We start from the raw sequence: 26,296 nt of genomic DNA, 5'->3' as shown, positions 1-26,296 counted from the left end.
CTTGGATACGTAGGGGGTTGTGTCAGTGCCAGATCTCGTAGCTTCCCGTCCGGGTCAGGCTGAAAAGAGAGCCAGGCCTGTTTCGCTAACGGTTAGTCCGCCCGCAGTCGACCGAGGGGCCCGGGGAGCGCAGTCGCAAATCACCCAACCAAGTCGCAGTCGATAACCATTCGCGTGAAGCGTGGCGTCACGTGCGTAAAAATTACGACATATTCGGTTTAGGTTTCCCAAGTACTGCATTTCCATGGCCGGCGGGATGCGAACAGGTGCAGGGGGGACCTGGTGGAGCGCCAACGCATGAGGTGACGTCTTCCGCTCCCGTCACCCAGCCGACGAACAAGAGACTGCGAGAGCTCGCCTTCCGTCTCCTCTCGTGCTAATCATAAGGCCCCTAGATTTTTTTTTCGAAAGTTCGGTTGTTTTATCTAGGGACCTTAGCTATAATCATCGAGCGAAGCACCACGCCAGCTTCGTAGAACGCCAGCCAAACTGCGCACGCGCTGTGTTACTCGATCGGAGCGCTTCGTATAGGGACGCTCGGACATAATTCGTGCTTGCTCATGCCCTGTGTCCTTTTTATGCTTGAATACATGTTTGGGTGCCGTGATTGCCGAGTTTGTTTTCTTGCTGCCCTCGGAGGTGTATGTGACTGTTACAATTAAGCTTTCTCTCCAAACCAAATATTAACATATGGATAGCATAAACATCGGACCCAAATCAGCGGTCGGTATTTGTTCTGCGTGCAAAAGTGTTCGGGTTCTGTGCATAATCCATGCCACTGACGCTATTTTGCGTAAGATAAGAATCCCTTTAGTGTGGGCAAAACGTATTTGCACACCGCTGTTCAAGTTGTAAAGCCTTACGCGTAATACCGAACCTACGTTGATTCCTTTTTATTTCTTTGAGTTGCATCAACAAACCGAACTTGAGAAGCAGCCGCTGGTGCTCCGTGGCCAACTGTTTTGAAAGCTACTGTTCAGAACAACGGGCTGATAGGGGGAAGACCTCCGTTTAATAATGTTTAGCGTCAGGAGGTGGGAGCTACATGAACTGTGAGCTACAAGACGCATTGGATATAGTGCAGTGCTCCGAATTCATTCTGACTACACCAGACGGTGTTTAGCATACGGCATCTTGGTCTCATGGTTTGTTGGTTTCTTATGATATGACTAATAAAAATCGGGTCCCTCGGTTTCCTCTCTTCTCGTTCCCATACAAAGTGGAATGTCGTTGATAAGATCTTCACGGGAACCGGGAAATCAAACGTATCACCCGAAAATCGTATTATGCAGAATCGTGTCAAATAGATTTCACTGTATATATATATATATATATATATATATATATATATATATATATATATATATATATATATATATATATATATATATGTACAAGGGTATTATTTTAGTGCATTTCTTGTACTCAATGCCTTCATCGTGTTTCGTGTGTTCTGCAACGGGGTGACTCCAGTGACTGAACCAATGAGGCATGCAATAACAGTGTAACGAAAGAGTCCGGAAGTCTTGGGCCTAAATGCTATTCAGAACAATGCAGCAAATTTTATAGCGTTTGCGAGTTATAAAGGCCATTGTGATAAAAGATGAAGCTTGCACGTCTCAAACGCTTTTTTCCCAGATCTTACGCGTGCTTCGTTTCCTAAACGCCCATGCTATAGAATAGGCTCGCTGTATACCACGCATGGTGGGATGTGGACGCGCCGACGCCATGTGACAACGGCAGGTCGAAAATACCCCGCGGAAGCGCGTTTTGTTAGGTTGCGGCTCATTCCAGTGTATAGGTTGCCACACGATAATATATGGAATGCAATAAAATTGAAAAGAACAGAGTAAAATAGTAGTTTATAGTCCGAGATTTCCGTAAAAATGTCCAGTGATCGACATTGGGACAAAAGGCTCAAAACCTTACCTGACGAGGTTCGCGGCTGTCACCCCTTGATTGCGAATCGACCGGGTTAAGAGATTTGCTGTCAGGTATGTCGCCCGATGAATGTGTTTCCTTACGCAGCTTCTCAGAGTGTAAAGTTGCTAATTTGCAATTTATTCTTGCTTCAGTGATTTAAGGTACTGCTTTCTTAGGTTCACGACCTGTACTAGAAACACCAATCATGTATGTGTTCTGTATAGAAAGAAAGAGCATTCGTACTTTTTGCACAAACAAAGCAAAAAAAAGGCGATGATTACACGAAGCCGTTGTTCGAAATTTCATAATTTATTTCAGCTGACGCTCACTTATGCTAAAGCTCAGGAAAGCGTTCACTACCATGTCTGCTAAATTGCTCGATTAAAAGGGCACATTGCTCACTACAGCAGACGGTGGTAGAAAAAAAGAAATTGTGTGTAAGAACCCCACGAACTAATTCTTGAAAACAAATGATTTGCTACACTCATTCCGCGTCAATAATTTTCTTATGTCAGTGTATAGAAATATGTGACGGTGCCTATTCTTTGCTCTGAGTCTTGTCTTTCTAAGGCTTCTGCATTTTTAATAGTTGGTGCTTAGTGTTTTGTTGCTGCGCTTATTTCTGCAGTTTGTACGTTTGTTTCAGTAATGCGCTTCCTCATTGATAGTAGCACGCAAATCCTGTTTATATTCTGCTTGCAACACAACCCTCATGCAGACTTTTTTGCCGCGCAACCATGCATCTCTCACGTAATAATAGAATGACTTTTCTTTTTCCCGCCCTATACTCCTGCCATCTATATGATAAATAAATGCCTGTCGAGCTACCACGAGCCGCTTTAATTCTTCGTAATCTCGATGAGCTGTACCAGTTTGTGGAAATGAACTCAACCTCAAACAACCGATATTTCGAGGGGCTGTTGGGCGTATATTAGGAGGGCGACTGCGCTCCCCGGGGTCCCCCCCAATGCTGAGAAGCGTGCGGGTTGTCGCAGATAACCCGCCGTACTCACTATGGTTTTGGCTCCTGCAGGTGAAAGACGGCGTCCAGCAGTTCGCGCAGGGAGTTGTCCATCTGAAAAAAAAAAAAAGAGTGCACGACGAAAGCAGGGGCATCACGTATGCACGGGAAGCCGTAACAGTTGCCGCACGCACGCGCATGCGCACGTCCTTTAAAAGATAGTGAGCTATATACTGAGTGTACAAAGATAGCTTTGCGCTGGTACAGCAAATCACGCAACCGCGAGGCGCAAGTGGAGCCGCCACGTTCGATTTCCCCGTGCTGTAGAATGGGCTCGCTGTATGCCACGCATGGTGGGATGTGGACGCGCCGACGCCATGCGACAACGGCAGGTCGAAAATACGCCGCGGAAGCGCGTTTCGTTAGGTTGCGGCTTATTCCAGTGTTCCTCGTGATCCCATAGGGCGAATGTCTGATCACGATTTGATAAATAAGAAATGATTGCTACCCTACAGACAAACATTACGGCGGAACCCATATCACGCTGTATGTCGACGTTTAATGTGATTAGCATCGAAGTAATGTGTTGCCAACGTATTGCCAACGCCGAAACGTTTGTGCAGCTGGCTCCTCTGTCGCGCTTAATTCCCGCAACGCACGCAGTGCCATCCAAGGGTGCCGCCTTAAGGACCGCGACTTGGCGCAGGTTTAATTCCGCAAAGCATAGGAGAAATGCGCCCCTATAGCTGCGTTGTTCGAGGCGCGTTGAGAAAGAAGACCCGTGTTGCTGGCTAACACTATATACAGTGCCTTCGAGCAGTTCCCCTCTCCCCTCACGCAACACCTGGCGCGCTAACTCCCAGCAGATGTTGCCTTTCGCCCGCTCTGCTCCGTCGACACGCGCTCGTGACATGGCGTCGCAGCCAATCGGAATTTAGGTGGTGTTTTTCGCTTGTCCAGACGACAGACGCCGGATCTTGCGCTCAATCGGCCATTTGATTCTTTCGCATCAAAACCGGCACACGGCTGCGTCAGCGGTATTACTGGCGTGGAATGTATCGTTTTGTTCAGAAGTATACATACGTCCGGTCTTCCAGCACCTGTCAGCACACCAAAGCATCTCTACAACGCCCTACTGGCGCATTTCAGCCGTTATACCATGCCCGGCTCGACCGTTTGATCGCGACGTCATCGACCTCTACGGCCGGCTCCCATGCAGCGGGTGTGGAAACCGATTAATAATTGTTGACGTCGATCATCTGCCACACTACCCCGAGACGGTGGCCCTTCCCGCAGTGACCACCCGTGATGTTGTTTTTTTTTTTTTTATTCTTCGCAACTTCGTTCTTCGTTACGGTGGTCGTCGAGAACTACTAAGTGATAGGGATCGTGTCTTCATGTCAGAAGTCATCTAAGCCCTTCTCGGCGAGTGCAACATGATTCACATGAAATCGACTGCGTATCACCCACAAACAAACGGTCTGACTTAGTGATTCAATCGCACACTCGGCGACATGTTGAGGTTGTATGTCTCTCCAGACCTGCCCAATTAGGACACCGTACTTCCGTTCGTTACGTTCGCCTACAACACCGCGACGCAAGCAACTACAGGCTTTCCCCCATTTTCTCTCTTATACGGACGTGAGCCTTCGTGTCCGATAAATTCTCTGCTGCCATAGCGACCTGAAGCTTGCGAGTGCACTGCCATTTCAGAAGGCACCAGGTACGCGGAAGTATGCGGACAGCTGGCTCGTTCACTAACAAGCGAGGTTCAAGGGCGTCAGAAGGCACGACATGACGAAAGTCATCAGCCCGCGCCTACTTTCAGTACCGGTTTTCTTCTTTGGCCTTGAGTACCTCCTCATGCCCCTGACCTCTCTTACAAATTTGTTGCACGGTATCACGGTCCGTACCGTATCATCGATGCCACATCACCAACAAACTACATCGTTGAGCGCCTCACGCCTTCGCCAGACCTGCATCGTCGTGGGCGCGAGACAGTACATGCATGTTAGCCACCTGAAGCTATACTAGCTACGCCTTCATCTTGCATGCCCCCTGAGTCGCCAGGATTGCTCCGCTTCAAAGCGATCATCATTGTCATTGTAGAGCAGGCACATAATCAGTGGCACATACCTAGTTACACAAGTTGGCGTCAATGACGTTCATTTAAGATCAGCCCTGACCGAGTGGCAGAGACCGAGTGCTTAAAGTCGGCGTCAAAGAGTTTCATTGAACTGCGGTGCCTACCCATTCCCGCATCTGCAGTGACCCATATCGGCGTGAAAGAGGCTCGTTAAAGAGCCGCACATGTGTACACATTGCCGCGTACCCAGTGACCCAAGTTGGCCCGACAGTTGGTTTCGAATAACCCTGTTCGCTTAGCACCACATAGCCCGATGCGCTGCCCATTCAAACATGGACTACCAAGTGACCCAGACGCGGGAAAACGGTTAGAGGCATTTATACATACATGGACAGTAATCCACGGGAAAGTACATGAAGTAGTCTCAAACTGATAAGGCATTAAGATCATGCGCTGTTAAATTTGTGGCATAGTACATAGGACGCTATTGACGCCGCGGTTTTGGTTCTATGCAAGCCGTCGTTCTTATAGCTACAGGCTGAAGCTTTGAGCCGCTCTCCTTGCCCTCTCAATACAATCTGCTCGTGTTTATATGAATGCCATAACCGGTTGCATTGACTCCACGAAGCCCTTTACTAGAAGGTTAAATCTTCGCTCGCGCGAGAAGTGTAAAACGAAATTTGAACTGATAGAATTCCAGTCTATATAGTCGAACCCGGTTATACTCGTATAACGAGCCGTCGTATGCGCTAAAAATAGTTCGGTATAACAGCTCATGCCATATACCGGCCAAACTCGCCTATAACGAATTTAAACAAGCTTTTATGGTGCGTTCGAAATATACGTTTTTTTTTAATCTACCGTGGACAAAGAAGAAAAAAAAAGCAGCAAGGAACGAATTTTGTACTTGTGTGTAATGATTCTAATAAATTTCCATTTATTGAAGTCATGCAGCGCTCGACCTGCTTTTTTTTTTTAAGTCGAGTCCACGTTTCCTTGTTGTTTTTTTTTTTCGCACTGTGCAGCTATAACATGGAGTCATATATTACACACTCGTCCCCGCTTCCAAACTCCTGAGGAACATATTTATTGAAAACAAAACTACGCGTTGTTGGCAGGAAGCTTTCTTCCTGCCAACAACTGCCAAGCGTCTTGAACCATTCTCGAGCGTCACTGAAAATTGCGTTATCGATGCGCGGGATTGTGTAGCAGTCTACTTCCTTCAATATCGGCCCATATACCTCCGCAAGACATTCACCGCATGCAGAAAGTGTGCCCTGAAGCGTCGGGCGAGGCGGCTCCTCACTATGGCTTGATGGCGCTGGTAGTGGAAGCTCCGAGCTCGATGTATACAATGTCCAATTTGGTTATAAGGGAGTTATTTTACACGAGTATTTATATATAGTCATTTTTACGTGTTCGATATAGATAATGTTTCGCTTAATCCAGGTTCGTTACACCCGGGTTCAACATGTGTTATCCGAACAGGAGCGCTCACCTTGGTCTTGTAGTAGGCCCTTGTTGTTTCTATGAAGGTGGAGAAACTCCGGAGCGACGACATCGTGTGGTTTAGCTTGCTGATGGTGTTCTCGGCGTGCTTGTCAGGATGCTGGAAAAAGAAAAATGGCATTGGAAGCTTCATGGTGAACATGGACTGTCGCCTGACTGGAGCCGATTGATGTACACGGGCAATTTTCCGTATAGGTTTACACGGCTGTTCATCGGTTACCCTTTGTTCCAGCCCCGGAACGCGCGCATAACAGTCCCGAAAGCTTCTACAGGCCAGCGTCGATAAGTGGTGATCCCGCCTCGCATTTCATTTTCTTTGTGAGTTTTCGACTGATAGGAAGCTGGACAAATCAAATCAAATCTAGCAATGTTTTCAGTTTTCCTTGTCCGTTCCGTCGCATTTCGACTGAGTGAATACATAATTGCAGGGCATAGCGAGAAGAATAAAGAAAACAGAGAATTGACCTCCGTACAAATCCTAGACGCAAATTGAAGCCAAAAAAGAAATGCATGGGAGTTTTTTTTTTCTTTTTGCGATTGCGAAGTTACGTGTGTTCTTCGAAGTCGGTACACTCACTATATAAAGCTACCAGCCTTACATGCAAAGTGGCCGATAATTCGAATATACCAAGATGGCGACTACTTTTTGGAGCGATGAAGAAGAAAAAGCAAGAAAAAGACGGCAGACGTGCAACCATGCAAAATCGCAGCCCAATTTCCACCCAAGCTGTTTCTTTCGAGCAGTTCCATTAAGAATTGACTCTTTAAAAACGTTGCCCGCGTTTGACTCACCCGTTTGCTACGTAACTGCCTGCTTATAACGCTCATCCTTAGGGAATCTATAGCTAAGGCCATATACTTCACCCACAAACTTTTAACTTCGCAATCCGTTCCTCTTTTCCGATTTTATGTTTCGCCTGAAAGGCGAAGAATCGATTGCAATAGCAAATTAATAGGCAGCTATACAAAGTAAGGATAGTAGTTTTATCGGCATACAAACTTGCATACGTTCACTTACTGACTAAATTAACATGCATGGTAAACAGGCAAACTTGAACACATAACACTCGATGAGCGCGGACGCTCTCTGTCAAAAGCTGGCGTGAGGAAGGGCGGCAGCAGCAGCGAGCGAAGTGACCTTCGTGATGCCTATCGCTTCAACGCAAACTGAGCGGCGAGAACGCAGCACGCGGTCGTCGGCGCACTTATACGTATGCTGCCGCGCAGCAGCGAGCGAAGTGCTCTTGGTGCGGTCTATCGCTTCAACGCAAACTGAGCGGCGAGAACGCCGTACGCACAAACGTATGAGCCGTCGAAGCGCCTAGACTCTGCCCTCAACTCAGATCGCTTTCAAGATATGGCGTGCGCGGCCACGAAATACGCAGTTGCTGCGGGAGTACAACACCGCCCCCTCCCTCCCTTCCTCCCCTTCCCCCGGAACCTGGCGCGCGACGGAAGATGGTGCGCTTGCTTCTCGCTTTGGTCCCTTGCGCGCGTGAGATTGAAGCGCAGTCGTCGGCTCCCCTCGCACTCTTTCACTAGCACATATGTTATCGCCCTCGGACTGTATATGGAACATCACGGCGACGTCGGTGCCGATGGCGAAAATGCGCGTGGAGTGTCTAGATAATTGCTATCGCAATAACATAATCAAGGTAACTCGTTTAGTTGACCGAGGACACCGTGGACGCCTGGCATGGTGCACGAAAACAGGGAGAAAACGAGGGCCCTTTGTTCCCAAGTGTTCCACCGAAGGCTGGCGCGAGGTGGCGCATGGTATGTGTGGATGTATCTTCAGAAAAAAAAAAGAACGTTCCTAGATATATGCAGAGTCGAGCAATTCATATATCGAAGACAGTAAAGCCGTATAAGGGAGTTCTCACATTCTTCGGAAGTCTGATTTGCTACTGCTTGAAACCTACACGACTTTAAACGCTTCCCTATATCCGAGCTTAGTACAGCTATCATCATCATCATCATCATCAGCTTATATTTATGTCCACTGCACGACGAACGCCTCTCTCAACGATCTCCAATTACTCCTGCCTTGCGCTAGCTGATTCCAACTTGCACCTGCAAATTTCCGAAAGGCGCAACCCCATGCACGCGATTTTCGAGCGACAGCGACAAGCGACGGCGACGAGCGACGGCGACGAGCGACAGGTCTTGCCGTCGCGGAGGGCTATCCGTCGCTGTCGCTGGTCGTGTCGCCGGTTTCTGGCCAGCCAGAAAATATCGCTTGTCGCCCGGTAGTCAGCGCGACGACATCCGCTGGGGACAGCGATTGCACAACAACATGGCAGCAATCAGTCTGCCCGCTTCGATCTGAATTCGCTATTGCAACTTGCTCTCTGCTGTGACAGAAAAAAATAAATAGTACAATCAGTCGTCGCTTCACCTCATCGGTAGCTGAAGACTGAGTATCGGCGCTCTTTTGTCGTTATTACTGAGATCGGTTGTTTTGTTTTGACGCTGTTAGGCCTGAGACGCCACCGAGAGCCGAGAAAGTGTTTTAAGTTTTACTCAGCAGATGGCGCCACGGCACCTTACGCTGGCGGCATGGGACGGAGTTCCACTGGGGATGCATGGGACGGATTTTCACTGGGGATGATAGCATATTTTAGCTAGGTCTAGATAAAACATTGACCTTTATATAATTGAGATTTCTTTACGCGCGCAAGATAACATTTATTCGCACAACAATGTAAATCCGTCGCTACTCTTTTTCGCGATGTCGCGTTCATGTGGTTGCTCCACGCCGCGACACGACAGCGCGACAAGGTGTGCCTGTCGCGTCGCTTGAATATCACGTGCATGCGGTTGGGCCTTAACTTCATCACCCCGCCTAGTTTTCTGCCGTCCTCAACTGCACTCCCCTTCTCTTGGTATCCATTCTGTAACTCTAGTGGTCCACCGGTTATCCATCCTACGCATTACACGGCCTACCCACCTCTATCTTTTTTTTTCTCTTAATGTCAAGTAGAATATCTACTATCCCCGTTTGCTCTCTGATCCACACCACTTCTCTTCATGTCTATTAACGTTAGGACTAACAGTTTTCGTTCCATCGCTCTTTGTGCGGTCCTTATAACTTGTACTCGAGCTTATTTGTTAGCCTCCAAGTTTCGGCCCCATATGTTAGCACCGGTAGAATGCAATGATTGTACACTTTTCATTTCAACAACAGTGGTAAGCTCCCAGTCAGGATTTGGCAATACCGGCCATATGCAATCCAACCCAATTTTATTCTTCTGCAAATTTCCTTCTCATGATGAGGGTCCCCTGTGAGTAATCGACCTAGATAGACGTACTCCTTTACAGGTTCTAGAGGCTGACTGGCGATCTTGAATCCTTGTTCCTTTGTCAGTCTATTGAACATTATCTTTGTCTTCTGCATATTAATCTTCAACCCCACTCTTACACTTTCTCGGTTAAGGTCCTCAATAATTTGTTGTAATTCGTCCCCATTGTTGCTGAATAGGACAATGTCATCTGCAAACCGAAGGTTGCTGAGATATTCGCCGTTGATCCTCACATCTAAGCTTTCCCAGTGCTTACATGATACCTATTATGCTATACCAGACTTTACCGTCACACGAAACCCGGTGACGAAGCCGCGGACACGGCTTCGCTGCAAGATGGATATATAGGATGTCCATCCGCGGCAAAAGCTCCCGTACAACCATACACTGTTCGCAGAGACTGTCGGAGTCAGCCAGCCCGCGAGCTATGCCTTTTTTCTTTTGTAGGTTACCTGCAAAGTAATATAATAGTACTGCATACGTACTGCAATATATATGTATGCACCACCTATGAAAATTAGAATAAAATGAAAGTAATGTACCCTTTCTGGCATGGTGGTATTGACAGAGACATAACTGCCTGATGGCCATAACCTGCAGCATGTGTATTTACAGAGGGGTCCACGGTTAAAAGGAACACTTAAGTGCAGAGCGTGTCCGAATTTTCCTATCTTGCAAGAGTAGAATCGCCTAGATTTGCAGCAAGTAACTTGTAGTTGATAGCTCTGACTCCCTTTGACCGACCCGTGCAATGCAATGACATTGCTTCGGCTGCCACTTGTAGCTAGGGCGCCAGCAAAGTGAGAAACGGAAATTTGAGTGTTCCCTTTAACAGACTACCGCCTTTGTGGGAAGCTTGTGTGCGCGATTATCGCCCTCACATCTTCGTTGGGTGGAAGGTCGCGTCGGCGGTGCCTCTCCAGGGGTGACATGCCCATGTCCTCGTCCTCACTGTGCCGGTTCGAACAGTCCCTCGTCTGCGGACACGAATAAAAGATACACGACTCACAGTTTATGGCGATAGATATGACGTGCAAGAAGATACCGTACTTTCTGACGGCGCAGGAGCGCTGAACACGCATTTCTGATGTTTCGTGTTTCGGATAATTCGTGAAGAAACCATTCGATGATCATCTATAAGTATAAGCGAATAGACAGGCCTGTCGGTACGTGCTGTCGCGCGAGAACTTTGGCGTCTGAAGGGTAGTGGAACGCCTTGAGAAGGACAGCCCTCCTCTTCTCCCACTGCCCTCTCCCCCTGTGGCAGCTTCAGGAGAGGTCTCATTGGCGGGAGAGGAGGATGGCAGTTGCGTTCCACGCCGGCGCCTCGCGCCGCTGGAGACAACACACGTATGACGAATCGGCTTACATGTATAACCAGCTCTATTTCCGCTGCAGATTTGCTGATTAATGGTTCTGTTCTCTATGGAATAACGCAATGAAATAAGAAACGCTACCTAAATATTCTCACTGCAACAACTGGTCTTGTGGACACATGCACCCCGTGCAAAATGAGCTTGAAAACTCCACAACTTTATTTACAAATACCTCCGTATCATACGTCGAGGTACAAAAACAGGAGTTACTTTCTTTGAAGTGTCATGCGCAAGCTTAAGGATTATTTTATATGGGTGACTGTGATGGCAACTGAAATATCGTAAATTTTCCCGTGATTCGACCTACTGCCTATGCTCTGGGTTTGTATTGGCCGGGCTTTAGCCGACGATGAGTGCCTGCTGTTCCGGCCCCAATGGTCACGTGATCTCAACCATATGCTTTCTTGTTTGCTTGATGTTAAGAATCAAGCGCCACTAACCGACACTTGCTTCTCTTAATCTAAGGTACATATCGCGCCCCCTGTAATGTCCAGCATAAATCACGATGTGCCCCGGCACGTGTGAGCAGATTTGGATTATACTTGCCGTGTGTGTGTGTGCAGAAACGCTGGATCATATCGAGTACTTCTAGGTTTTGAAATAAAACCCGGGAAGTTCTTCCTATCGGATACTAAATGTATTTCAGTACCATATATGCTTTATTTTGAGAATACAATACAAAACACAGACTAAATCACAAATGTCACGTGCTAGCCTTGTGTTTATCTGGCGTCCTTAACAAAACGCTCGTCCTGTCCTGCTTGCGCTTTATGCACGTGACTTTATCGTCACAGAAAACAGCGCAGCATGCACCTGGAACGAGGGGTGCAAAACATAGAAGGGAAAGAATTGGGAAGTGGGCTCACGTTTATGGCCGGTGTGGCGCTGTTCTCAAGGTAGCGCCTCAGTTGCATCAAAACGTAAAGGCACCTCGTCTGCAAAGAAGAAATAACTAAGCAGCAGTGAAACACTAAACACCAGCCGATAATGAGATAAATGCCAGTGCGCTTCTAGCAAAGCACTTTATTTTGGTAGTTCGTTGATAAATCAGACCAACAAACGAAAGGCCGCAGCGCGACCACTTCTGCCGAAGTGAATGCTTGGACGAGTTGGTTATGGTTACTCATTATATGGTTGCATTGCGCGCAAAGCTGAGACAAAAGGACGTGAAAGGACTCGCGCTTGTGTCTGTTTTTAACGCGTCCTTTGTCCAGCTTTTAAAAGCCGACTGTTAGTCCGTGAAGAGCGAACAGAAATTGTGGGCCGATCCGGGCTGTAGTGCAGAAAGTGTCCAAGCGCAATGGCACATACCCCTGTGAACTAGCGAAGGTGTTTAAGCCTAGCCCAAATACGTGGTCAATACCTTGTGATAGCCAATCAACAGCTAATCAATAATCAATAAATTCCGGTAAATATGCTGGGTATGACTTGGTATTGCATAGCCTAGCCCAAATACGTGGCCAATACCTTACGATAGCCAATCAATAGCCAATCAATAGCTAATCAATAATCGATCAATAATTAATAAATTCCAGAAAATGCTGGGGATGACTTGGTAGTGCTTAGCCTAGCCCAAAAGCCAGGACTAGCTAGGTGCCCATCAGCTCCGCTGTCTTTTTATCATTGCGCCTCCAGTGCAAGCTACGCATTTTTTTTTTTTTTTGTAATACCACTATTACTTTTTGGCGAGCACTACGACTAGGCTAAATAGAGAGGGCTGTACCGTAGCGGATTGTGACCTCCGCTCCGTTCCCATAACGGAGGCAGTTTACAATTTTTTAGTTCAACAGAATAAATTACTCGCTCTCCTATAGGCATGAAGGCCAGCTTTATAAGGCTAGATGGTGAGGGAACCAACAGTTTAAGGAAAGTAATTAGAAAATTATAAAGACGCATGCAAAGGAAGTCACTCGGAATCCGACGAAAGTAGATTACGTACAGTACAAGTTGTGCTCTCGAGCAAGCAAAAAGCAAATGAAAACTCTTGCAGGCGGCGGGGTGTGCCCCGCCCAAAATGGTGCCCCGGCACCATTTTGACGAAAAGGTTCGGTCCCGTGTAAGGGCCGCACCTCAGCAAAATTGTGAGGAAAAAAAGTGCGGCCCTTACAACAACTCTATACGGTATGTTTAGACCGAAGCGGATATATTGTGACTGTCTCACGTGACGGCCGGCTACGAGCCGCAGGTATATACGACCCCAATTGGCTGGCATGACCACCACTATACAAGTTCGAACAAACAAGCGAGCCTGACATCGCGAGGTGGTGCGTGTGAGAGTGGCGAACGAAGTCCGAGTGTATAGTATGCATACCACCATGGCGAGGAGTATGATAAGCGGAGTGCAGAGCACGACCCGGTAGACGTAGTTCTTGCGCAGCACGCTCAGCAGCAGAGCGGTGGCGCACAGTGCGCGCGAGTGGTGCAGCGTCGAGTACACCGCGTACACCACGGCGGGGGTGCGCGACTTCCAGGCGAGCCGAGCCTGGGAGCACGTCGAGTTCGCGTCGTAGTCGCACTCGCACGAGTGGCACAGCGCCGTGCACACGTCACCGTGGGGCCAGAACCTCGCCGCAGGGCGCATCGGGTAGAGACGGTAGCCCGCCGACCGCTGCGTGTAAAATAACAAGTGTCGGCCTATATAAAGTATGCGGGCTGTCCCAACTATCGTGCACCAAGCTTTTTAAAAATACGTAAATTCCAGGTAGCTGAACAGAACCATGGTGATGTTGTTTGCCGTCGCTTGGAGACACTTGGAGTATTTTAAATGCGAAGCATTTCTTGGCAAACATTTGCTACTTTGACATTATATATATATATATATATATATATATATATATATATATATATATATATATATATCTTTCTTCTATTCGGCCCATGAGTTGAAATTTCGACGACCGACGGCCGTTGTGCTTTGAGTGTTAAATTGCTTGTTTTGCTGGGCACAAGTTTGCCCAATGAAGAGTTATATTCCAACTCACTTTTTTTTGTCAGTTATATGCTTCACCTTCAGTACAACGAGGCAATATTTTTTGCGACGTTCCCTATACGGATGCGTGAATAGAGTGCCCACCAAGAGACAGGCGAGTCTGGTGAGTACGGCCTTGGGTTTCTTGTGGCCCGCCTCCCTCCAGGCGCGCCAGTCGGCCAAGCGACCACCCTTCTGACTGCACGACGATGCCTTCGTCTCGCCGGCTCCTTTGTCCTCGCCTGTTGACGGTTAAAAGTGGTATACATAATACACATACACAAACACATAGTCATAATCATCATCAGCAGCAGCAGCAGGAGGAGCAGCCTATTTTTATGTCCACTGCAGGTCGAACGCCTCTCCCAGCGATCTCCAATTACTCCTGCCTCGCGCTAGTTGATTCCAACTTGTGCCTGCAAAGTTCCTAATTTGATCACCACGCCTAATTTTCTGCCGTCCTTGACTGCGCTTCCTTTCCGTTGGCACCCATTCTGTAACTCTAATGGTCCACCAGTTATCTGCCCATGGCCTTCCCAGCTCCATAATGCCGCTCACCTTACTTCGTATGACATTGCTGTGTTGCTATCGCATTCATTGCTTCGCCCTTAGGGCGAAACTATGACATTTTTTTATTTCAAATGCGAAGCATTTCTTGCCGCCGGCTCTGTCCGTCCCTGCCGCGTCCCACACCCCCACAGCGCATGCGCTTCCCCTCCCCCTCACTCTCCTCTCCTACGCTCCCCCTTTTCTCTCCTCTAGGAAGCCTATACGGAGCGGCGTCCGCGTGCCACAACCCCACAGCCCATGCGTGTCCCCTCCCCCTCTCTCTCCTCTCCTACGCTCCCCCCTTTCTCTCCTCTAGGAATCCGGGCGCGCACGACAGGTGGTGCGACAGCTGCATACTCCGCCGGGGGCGCCACGGTAGTTCCACGGTATGAAAATGACGGAGCGCGCGCGCCTCATTCTCTCTCCTGTGCAGCGCCGTGATGAGCGCTCGGGCCGCTGCCGCGAAACCATCTCCCGTTCAAGCTAACCATCTCCCCGCTGCTTCGCGTCCACACATGGTTCCCTTTAGCGGGAGATGGAGTAATTTTTTTCTCTTAATGTCAACTAGAATATCGGCTATTCCCGTTTGCTCTCTGGTCCACAACGCTCTCTCCCTGTCTCTTAACGTTGCGCCTAACATTTTTCGTTCCATCGCTTTTTGCGTGGTCCTTAACTTGTTCTCGAGCTTCTTTGTTAACCTCAAAGTTTCCGCCCCATATGTTAGCATCGGTAGAATGCAATGATTGTACACTTTTCTTTTCGACGACAAAGTGGGCAAAAAGATACCGGCGGCAAGTTATATTTTCTTCCACTTTCACTTCTCTTTTCAGCATTACTTTCTAAATTTTAACTTCAACCACAGCTTATTTCCCCTATGCTTTCTTTAGCTTCATTATCTGTTGGCTTTATATGGTCACGATTAAAAAATCGACTCCTAGGTTTCCCTTCTCTCGTTCATAGACAGGATGTCCAAACTATCATGTACCAAGATTGAAAAAATATGCAAATGCCTCGTAGCTGGACAGAACCGAAGTAATGTTGTTTGCCGTCACTTGGAGATACTCAGATTATTTTTGCATTCCGCCTAATTACATAACTAGTCTTAATTAAGCAACTTCTCAAATGTTATAATAAGATGAAAAGTGTCAATGGGAAAACTGTACAGCAACATGAAAAACACCCGATACAGCTTTCTGTTGCTCAAGACGTGCTGCATAAAAGTGTTTTTCCGAGCGTTTAAGAAGCCCGCGAATACACGCAAAGTTCCTCGAGCCGCCTCTCACGGCAATTTTGCGTGTATTCGCGGGCTATTTACCGGGAAACGTATGCGCATGCGCTACGTGTTTCGCATTGTTAGCAGGAGCGCCTTATCATCAATTACGTCGTTTGGATGCTTGTTTCGTGCTTGTTCTTAATTTAACCGAACGTTGTGTTGCATGTTGTACGCGTGATACCAAGAAATGTATGCACTTTTCGCTTCAATCGATGATGGTTTTCATTTGTTTTTTTTTCTTTCTTTTTAGATGCGAAGCAGCTTAAGGCGGGGGCTTTGTCCGTCCCTCCTTCCATCCCTCGGCGTCCCACACCCCCACAGCGCATGCGCGTCCCCTCCCACTCTCGCTCCTCTCCTACGCTCCCCCCTTTCTCTCCTCTAGGAATCCTCTACTCTACGGAGCGGCGCCCGCGTCCCACACCCCTACAGCGCATGCGCGTCCCCTCCCCCTTTCTCTCCTCTAGGAATCCTCTACTCTACGGAGCGGCGCGCACGACAGGTGGAGCGACAGCTGCATACTCCGCTGGGGGCGCCACGGTAGTTCCGCGGTATGAAAATGACGGAGCGCGCGCGCCTCATTCTCTCTCCTGTGCAGCGCCGGTAACGCTGCCGGTGACGATCGCTTCCACCATAAGAACGACAACGTGGACAAGAACATGATCGACGAATTCAAACGCCTCGACAACCATCGTCTCGACACCGTCACTCAGCGTTACCTCCGCGCTTTCAGAGAAGACGTCGACCCCGAAACGGAGTTCTCTATAGCACTGTAAATAGCCGGTCCCTCAACGGACACGCCCGAGACATCGAACGTGATCCCGTGCTAACCAAAGCAGACGTGCTCTGTCTCACGGAAACGTGGAACGCCGCAAGACCGACGTTCAACGCTCAAGCTAACCATCTCCCCCTGCTTCGCATTCATACATGGTTCCCTTTAGCGGGAGATGGAGTAATTTTTTTTTCTTTTTTGTGAGGCCAACGCCGCGAAATTTCCCGACCAACTAGAGGCTGACAGCTTCGTTGGAAAACCCCCTATATATATACATGTATACGTTGGACGTAAATGTAACCAGTCGTTAGAACTATAACGTCTTAACCATTTCTGGTCCAATAATTTCTGGGGGAATCGTAACGGTTTACAACAAGTATCCCACATGCGAAAAACAAAATACCAAAACTAATCTTACAAAAATTGGCGGCGCATCAATCCTTCGGAGATGATTGGCGACCTTTATGTTATCAGCCATCTTTGTTAAGATATGGGTGTCTATACTTGGTAATACGCTTTATCTTTTATGATGATTATCACAAAGAGCGGAACATATCCAGAGGTACATATCCAGTGACTGACCCATGTTGCCGTGTAAGGAAAACGGTTAGATCTGGACATAGATACCGTTCAGTGCGTGAACTATCCTAAGAATGGTAACTAAAAATCTCAGTGTCAGCAACTCGAACTACATAACTTGTCAATTTGGTGCCGCGGGTAAACGTGGTTCTCCCTGACATTTTGTATATGTCCATGCGTCCCATCACGCCGAAGTTCACTTAAGGAAGCTGCCTGAGGCGCATCCCTTGCCTCGGTTGGCACAAAAATGGCCTCGAAATATTTTGCGGCCGTACTTCACATTGTTACAATTGTCAATTAAAAAAAAGTTCAGAGAACAGAGAACCATAGGCTAATTCCAACGCCTCAATTTCGCGGCAGTTTTTGAGTAAATTTGCCTTTGATATGTAGCCAAAGACTGCAATGAGAATTTTTTTAATTAATTTTGCCTGTGTTTTGTCATTAAGATGCAGTAAATATAACTTTTTCACTTTAAATATAAAATTCGGGACAGAAAGGGTTAACAAATGTGACTGGTTGATTAATCTTGTGATTAACCGATTAATATCAAATGAAGTATGTACGATGTATTGTATTCGAAAAAATATTCGAATTTGCGAATAGTGAGATTTCATTGGAGGACACAATTCCAATAGGACAGTATTCGATTAGTTATTCCAAACTTCTCAATATTCGCGCCGAGCAGACACTCCGAGTAGTCAAACCGGGTGCCGGGAAGCCGAGTGACGCAACTGTGTATGTGTACACCATACAACCTGGGGAGTGTCAGCCAGTGACACTCATGGCATTAGCCGCAGATTTGGAACATCGTTTTGACCAATGGCGTCGCGTATAGTATATACGTGAACCATACGTGAACGTGTAGTACGTGAACTATAGTTACAGCGCTCAAAAGGACAAAACTCGAAATGAACTGAGCGAGTGAATTTCAGAGCACCTGTGTTTAATTCTGCCTAGCCACCCGGACAGCCGATGATAACGATCGGCGACATGGTGGTGGCTAGTATATAGCAGTGGTCCACTGCTCTGCTCGTATGTCCGCACACGACCTTTCTTATACGCACTACAACAAAGTTCATCGCTCAGCTTTCAGCAACAGTAACGAATACCTTTGCCCGTTGCTGCTGGTGGCGAGGTCTGTGCGTGGACCGCTGGTTGTGGATTCGCGGGTTCCGGGATGGCCGACGCCTGGCAGAAGTCGTACGTGATTATGGAATACAGTGAGCGCAGAGCGTTGTTCACAAACGCCGACAAGCGTCCTCCAACATCCTCGCGTCTCGACTCCCCGCCGTCGAGGACGTCCTTGAGGTGTTGGAGGTCCTCCAATGCGGACGGGTCCGCGGAGTCCTCCAGCAACAGCTGCTCTTCTTCGTCTCCGACTCCACTGTCCGAGGCGCCACCTTCTCTGGCGTCGTCTTCCATCGACGCCGCGATCGGCTGCTTCGCGCGACGCTGGTCATCCGCGGAACCGCCGTCTTTGTCGTGACTAGCGCTTGTATCTCGTGGACTCCCTTCTGCCTCTTGACGTTTAACAAAGGTAGATAAAATAAACGATGCACGTACTGGCATTACAAAACTGTAGCAGGCCTGGCTTTACCGTTAGAGAAAGGATCGAGAATAAGTTTGAGCGTCAGTACAAGGCTGTTTTTTCAGCGTGGACAGGGGCAACCAAATACGGTCGTCGGCATTTCAGTATAGTGCATGCAGACTGTACTGGTCACTATGTGTACATAACGCACGCCGCGTTGTTCGCTTTCCACACTGGCCGATAGCATACGTATGTCAGAAGCGGGCGCTGGTCAGTGTACAGTCGCAATCTTTTTGAGGGTGAACACGGGAACGCGTGGCCTTCTTAAGGCCTTCTGAGCTCACAGCGCGGTTCAGCGGCGGCAACGAGAAGCATTGCTCATGCGCAGTGTGTCCGGCGTGCGCAAATTCTCCCGCCACGCGCATTGCGTTACGCAAGCAAGTGCGTGTCGTCTGCTGCGCGCGTACCGCAATGAGGTGGCCGTACGGTTCGGGATTGGTGACGATGTTTAACTTTTCATTACGCTCCCCACGATGCATCAATAAACTTGAAAATATACGTAATGTTTTGTGGGCGTTCTCAAGACCATTGTTGATCTGTATCCAGGCCACGCATGCTCATGACACTTGTGGGCGTAATTAAAAAGCGGCTTCCGTTTTTGAGGAGCGTATATATATTCTTGCACATTACCGCATCTGTCATAGCAGCAACTGAATTTCAGCATGGCCCGCGTTCCCGAAGAAGAGAGGTGGAAAATCGTACAATATTCGCTCAAGGGATATTCACACCGCTCCATCGGTGCTCTCGCGTGCACAGGCCGCTAAAGACCGTCAACAGGATTATGCAGGCATTCAGCAAGGAAGGCCGACTCTGTGATGCCCCACACAGGCGTCGACCAAAGGCAACGACGGAGGGTGAAGACGCGCTTATGGTAGCTGCTGTCGTCGAGAACCCGTTCCAGTCCGCGAGGCAAGTGCGGGAGCAGCTAGATGTGGACGCTTCCCTTGCTACGGTCCGGCGACGCCTCCGAAGTGCTGGACTGCGAAATTCTGTAGTTGCACGAAAGCCAGTCGTCACTGCTTCGAACAAGAAGTCACGTCTCCAGTTTGCCGAAGCACACGCCTCATAGATGGCAGATGACTGGGGCCGAGTGATCTACTCGGATGAGTCGACTTTTACAACTCGCCAAGACCAACGGATGCCAGTTTGGCGAACCAGAGGCACACGGTAAGAAACTTGTCTTAATGCACGTTTGATTTTGCGAAGGATGGTCAAAAATACGATTTCCATGCAGTTACGAACCAGCCAATGTGCAGGGAGTCGCCGCGAGTGGCCGAAACTGCGTGAACGTGTGGGGCGCGGTGTCAAGGCATGGTCTCGGGCCTCTGCATCGCATAGAAGGGGCCCTTACATCGCAACGATACTGCACAGAAATTTTGGACTGTGTTGCTGCCCTACGCCCACAGCGTCTTTCCCGACGCCGACTTTGTTTCAACATGACCTGGCGCCGGTTCACACGGCAAAAGTTGTCAAGGAACATATAGAACATCGCAGAATCAGCATGCTTTCCTGGCCGGCCAAAGGCGCTGACATGAACATCTGCGAAAATATATGGGAGTACATCAAAGCAGCAATGGTGCGAAAACCTGTCCGCCCAATGACTGGGGACGAGCTGTGAGCAGGCGTTCGACAAGAATGGTAGGACCTTCGAGCGCATCATGACTTTGTGCCAGCGCTGTACGCGTCACTGCCCTCTAGGATGGCAGCAGTCGTTTCCGCAAAGGGTTGTATGACAAAATATTAACATCATCAAAGAGAAAATTATTCCTGCTTACTAATACTACTTTAAACGGATCAATCTTGTGTTGAACTTGCACCAAATAAAAGTGCGGATGTTTGTGTTCCCTTGCCTGTTCGTTGTACGATAAGAACACAGCAGAAGGAAAACTAAACAAAGTGAAAAGTTGAAGTAATTACAATAATTCCAAGCATAAGAAGCACAACGTTCTGAATTAAAAGCATCAAAATCGTGGCTTCTGTCATAATTTGGTTTCTATTGAAGGGGAAAAACTGCTAGCAGACGACACACGCGCGCTACGATGACGTAATGCGCACGAAAGGAGCCTACCCTCCCCGAGCATGCGCGCATTTATTGTGGCTGCCGTCTGACGGCGCTGGTGATATAGAAAGCCACGTGCTCCCGTGTTCACCTTCAAAAAGATTGCGACTGTACATATATTCATGTCGTGACAGTAATCACACTACTACAAGCATCTCAGGATGTGATTGCAAGCGGGTGGCGACGAATGAGTTCATGCCGGTGGATGTTAACGTGGATGATACATAGTAACCCTGAGTGTGTATTGTGCGGCGGCAGTCGATTAACGTCGAGTCTATTAACGTCGACCCGTATATAACAGAGCCATTACATACGGGTCATTAAGTAGGCATGGGGGTACGCTCACCATCGCCCGCACTTATGACCGAGTCGTGACTCATGAATATCAATGTGTTTTAGCGAGCGTGAGTTAAATGTGAACACGATCGACAGACTGCCGTTGAGCGTGCGGCACGCACGAGCGTGAGTGAGTTTCACCCGAATAAGATTTTCGTGAGTTAGTGGAAATGAGCGTCGTTTAATTTTATTAACTATATCATCATGCATGCATCGACTGCCCGAAATAGACGCTTTCCCAAGCATGCCTGCCTACGCCTTCCACTCGGCTTACCTTTCGGAGCTTCGGGCTGCTCGATGCGTTCCGCCTTCTTCTCAGCATCCTGGACTTCGGAGTCTTTGGGCTGCGCCGGCGGCGCTGTTTTTGCCGCCTGATCACTATCGCCCTGTTTTGTCTGTGGCGTGGGAGGAGCTTCGAGCTTGCTCGAATTCGTCGCAGCCTCTTTAACCTGCTCTTTTTGCTTCTCGGACCGCTGATCTGGATAGACAGCATTGTGGAGCAACATTTTTTTAGGAAGATGGCTCACTTGCATGCATAGTATAGGTCAATGCAAACATTTTCCATTATAGAAGCCCTAACAGCCTCGCGTCCCATGGTATGCCTCCAGTCAACGTCGCCCAGTTTTGTGTCGTCAAGCCACGCGATATAATCTCACTGCACCGGGGGCAGGTAACTCTTAGCTTCGAATTTGGTGACACATGCCTTGCTCCTTCGCAAAAGTTTACAATATTGCACAAGCTTAGGAGCTTCACAGTGTGTACTTGTGTGTACATCTGCCGGCAATGTCTATTCCCGAACCGATACCAGCCGCTGACAAATAATTCGCTCTTTCCAAAACTCTGCGACTGTTGATCTGATGACCACACTCGCTCGTTCAGAACCCAACTCGGCCAATCCTAATCTGCCGAGCTGCTGACTATAAGGCAGTGTGCACCAAAGATGGGCGGTACGATTACATTGAATTGGAAAGGATGCGAGCCGCTAGCAAGATTCCGGATTCTCAGGCTTGATCACTTATTAATCTATAGTCAGTGAAAAGCCCGGAATGCAGGAGATACCCCAGTAAAAAAAGCAATTGACTCCAATTGGGAAATTTCCAATTGATACCAATTGGAAAATTTCCAATCGTAAATTAGTACATAACTGGACCAATTGAACCAACCGGAACGTGACCAATTGGTTTTTGTTGGAGTGACGAATTGTACCCAATGGGTGCCAATTGGTTGGAAACCAATTGGTTGGAATGGCCAATTGCACCAGTGGGCAATACCAATACACATATATACCCCACAAAGCAAACCTAAATAGGATTCCAGCTGTCAGAAACAGGTTTGCTATAGCCTTAGTACTCCATGTATATATAGCTACAACTCATTCCAGTTTCCTTGAATGGGTTCATAAACTGAAAGTATGATTTCCCAGTTGGTTATGTTCTAGCTAGTTTATTCCTATTGGTAGTCCAATTAGACTCAGTTGGGAATGTAAGGTTGGCCTAGATGGTTCAAACTGGCAAGTCCAATTGGACTCGATTGGTTCCATCCCTGACTCAATCGTAACCAATTGGAGGTAAGGTTTTCTCAATGGGCCCAGTTGATTCTAATTGGCAAGCCCAATCGGACTTAAATGGCTTCACTTTGACTCAATCGTAACCAGTTGGAACTAGGGATTTTCCAATCGGTTCCAATTGGGTCCAGTTCATTTCAACTCGCAACTCCAATTAGTTTCTCCTCTGATCCAATCGTAACCAGTCGGAAGTAAGCATTTTCCAATTGGTTCCTATTGGTCCCAGTTGGTTCCTATTGGAAAAGCTAATTGGAGTCAATTTTTTTTTACTGGGACTCCCAAGAAATCGTGATGCACATGCCATTTACCCTGCCGTGCTTTGCGAAATAGTTCCCTTACATGCGCCATCGGCACGAAGGGCAGTATCACTAGCTGTTCAGCAAGGAACTGCACAAGGATGGCGAATCGGGCGAGTTTTAACTTATCCATAATAGCAGCGCATGGCAAAACGAAGACACAGAAAACTATCGGCCGTGCAAACTTGCAAACATTCGCTTACTAACTAAATTAACAAGCACGGTGTCATGCGCGTACAGGTAAACATGAACACATCTAGCTCGATGACCGCGGGAACTCGCTGTCCAAATGCTGCAGGAAGCACGTGAGCAGCAGCGAGCGAATTGATCTTCGTGCTGTCTCTCGCTTCAACGCAACTAAATGTCGAAATCACAGGGCATACGATGCTACCGGCACTCGGCGCATGCACTTTCTCCGCATCGCAGATCGCTGTCAAGATACGGCGCCCGAGCGACCGCGCCGTAAGACCCGCCGGAGTAGCCCCCCCCCCCCCCCCTCGCCTCTGCCTCGCCCCTGTGCCTCGCGCATAGCAGAAGTTAGCGCGCTTTCGCCCGGCTTCCTCCCTCGCGCGCGCGAGATTGAGCTGCCATCGTCGGCTGACCCTCGCATGCTTTCACTCGCACATACAGCGTACGGCGCGCGGCGACGATGTTACCGTGTTTGGACTTTATACGTGACATCACGGTGACGACGACGGCAGAAATGCGCTTGGAGTGTCCATATAATTGCTATCACAAAAAGTTCGGCAGGTGTTACACTCTTGTAACACAGAAGGCGGAAGCCTGCTGCCCTTTCGTAATACATGAAGTTATGCAATCGGGGTTGGACTTCTCTGTAAGACATATTGGTAATGGATTAAGTTATACAATCGCGGCTATACTTCTTGCAACGAACCGCAATGGGATGTACCCATGTGGCACTAAGGCGACCTTCTGAAAGCGACATGAACACTTAGGTAGTACCCAAAGTGCAGCATGCTAGTGCATGCACTAGGCCACACCTTTAGTCAGCGATATGGCTGCGACGTGACGTGTGGAATCACGCACGCACTACACATACCTTTACTAAACCAGAACCGTGGAGCAGCCGTGGTTTCAGGCCCAGGTTCGATTCCCACCCCCCAAATGTACCAAATTTTACATAGGGGAGAGCAGAAGTGTTGCAGGAAAAGGATGCTAGGACAGGAAAGACGCTCCTTTTTCAGCAACACTTCTGCGCTCCCCTTTGCAAAATCATGTCAAACCAACTAGCCCAACAGCTTACTGTACCAAATTTGCTTTTCAAAGCTACTAATTTTCTTGTTTACAGGAATCTCCCTGAGAAATGTGATGTCAATCCGAGCATTTTTTGCGGCCTCAGCCATTTTTCGTCACGGCGCAGTTTCGCCACAAAGTCACAAGCCAGGGGCACGCTAAGGGCACCGCCAACATAGACACCTAAGGCTTTCGCCTTAATAAAAAATTAGATAAGCGCTCCTCCCGTCTTTTTCTCAGTAGCAATGAGCACGTCGTTGTCATGAACAACACCATCGAACAAATAGGGGGGGAGACAACTCTCCGCACTAACGGGGTGTTTCAAAAGGGCATTAGAAAAATGACTTTACTGATCTCATCCACAAGCTACCTCCTCGCCAACACCCCCTCCCCCTTTATGTGTGGGCACTCGCAACGCTACCTACATATACAGAAACTTTCTAGAGAATTAAACTTTGTCCGCTGTCGAGATACTCTTTCAGCAGGACGACGGGTTTCGTGCTAAGGAAGCGTCCCAAGAAGGTGGTGGCGGGGACGAAAGGATAAGAATGAAGAGGGGGACTAAGATTAGGCAATTCGGTGGCGCATGTATACATAAGTTCCCGTTGATATGCACTTGCGGCTGCGTTCTTGACCTGTCGCTGACTACATAATACACCTCTCTCACTCTTATTCGAAGGAAATGGGAGCGCACGTACCACCTGTTCCCGGCGGATCAGCTTGCGCGGTTTGTTGCTGGGCCTCTTCGGTGCGAGCAAGCGGCGTCAAGACGAGGAAGACCGCGAGGAGGACGCAGCGGACGGGCAGACGCCAAGGCGCCATTGCACCCGAGCTGTGGGAGCAGCGTCCTGGTCCTCCTCCTCCTCCTCTTCGCCGGTGTTGCTGTAGTTGTGGCCGCCTCGAGAAAATGGCGCAATTATGATGACGATGAGTGACCTTAGCGTCTTTGGCACATACCCACTCACGGGGATTGGCCAAGAGTTGGGCAGATCTTATATATGTGCTTAGTGAATAAATTTAGAAAATCGATAATTTTGGTGAATAAACGAAAGCGAGTAAATTTTAAGACCTTCTGCGGAGGATGTAGGCCAAGAATTGGGCGGCATGGGAAGGATCGAGGATATTTTAAAAAATCTGTAATTCAATACGAATCGAAGTAAATAACAGAAAATTTTGATAGTTAAGAGTTATCCCATACAAATATGCATTGAATAATAACTGAATAAACATCACTGTAAATAAAGAAGTCGCAGTTTCGCCCGAAAGGCAAAGCATCGATTACGATAGCAAATTATTACACAGCTATACGAAGTAAGGATAGTAGTCTTTATCCGCCGTGTAAACTTTTAAACATTCACTTAATAACTAAATTAGCGAACATGAACACACGCACGTACAGGCAAACATGAACACATCTCACTCGATGACCGCGCACACTGGCTGTCAAAACGCTTCCGCGAGGAAGCGCGGTGGAAGCAGCGAGCGGATTGACCTTCGTGCTGCCTCTCGCTTCAACGCAACTAAGCGGCGAGAACTCGGCGCACACGAAGCTATCAGCTCTCTGTGAGTCTAGACTCTGTCCCTATCGCAGATCGCTTTCGAGATAGCGGCCGCACTCAGCCGCGGCCCCTATCTGAGCTACCACGGCGCCTTTTTCCTATCCACTTTCTGGGGTATTTATGTCTTACAACTAGAACCCTGGGAGTGTTAGCCAGCGCCACCACTCACAAACCTAGGCGGCGGATGTGGAACATCCTTTCTGCCGCAGGCGTCACCAGTACGTAATCTTTTTGGGGTGAAGACAACTGGTCAATAAATCCACATTAGGGTGGCCTATCCACATACGCGACCTGAAGGCACCAATGTTGCCGGATTCGAGCCCTCGCTAAGTAATGAACGAGTAG

The 26,296-nt window shown here is 48.3% G+C and overlaps 1 protein-coding gene across 2 annotated transcripts; it reads right to left on the bottom strand.

The window, feature by feature from the left end:
- On the bottom strand, window positions 1-25,253 carry LOC119448846 (uncharacterized). 2 transcript variants are annotated; one of them, XM_037712057.2, is made up of 10 exons: window positions 25,091-25,253; window positions 21,553-21,756; window positions 18,405-18,815; window positions 14,231-14,367; window positions 13,469-13,765; window positions 12,024-12,092; window positions 10,663-10,758; window positions 6,469-6,579; window positions 2,937-2,998; window positions 1-77 (listed from the first exon to the last, which is right to left on the bottom strand). In XM_037712057.2, coding segments are annotated over exons 1-10 (1,512 nt in total). In that variant the 5' UTR covers window positions 25,215-25,253; the 3' UTR covers window positions 1-76. The 2 variants fall into 2 exon arrangements, with proteins under 2 accessions (XP_037567985.1, XP_049522769.1); XM_049666812.1 differs by having other exon boundaries at window positions 18,405-18,809.
- Between the last annotated feature and the right edge of the window lie 1,043 nt (window positions 25,254-26,296).

Source organism: Dermacentor silvarum, chromosome 4, assembly GCF_013339745.2.
Source record: "Dermacentor silvarum isolate Dsil-2018 chromosome 4, BIME_Dsil_1.4, whole genome shotgun sequence".
NCBI lineage: Eukaryota > Metazoa > Arthropoda > Arachnida > Ixodida > Ixodidae > Dermacentor > Dermacentor silvarum.
This window is presented reverse-complemented; position numbering and strand designations above follow the sequence as displayed.

Coding starts and splice junctions, on each gene's coding strand:
- LOC119448846 (XM_037712057.2), bottom strand. CDS start 25,214: ATGGCGCCTTGGCGTCTGCCCGTCCGCTGCGTCCTCCTCGCGGTCTTC. Junction 21,757..25,090: donor TGATCCGCCGGGAACAGGTG/GTACGTGCGCTC, acceptor CTGTCTATCCAG/ATCAGCGGTCCGAGAAGCAA. Junction 6,580..10,662: donor ACCTTCCACCCAACGAAGAT/GTGAGGGCGATA, acceptor TTCTTTTTCCAG/CATCCTGACAAGCACGCCGA.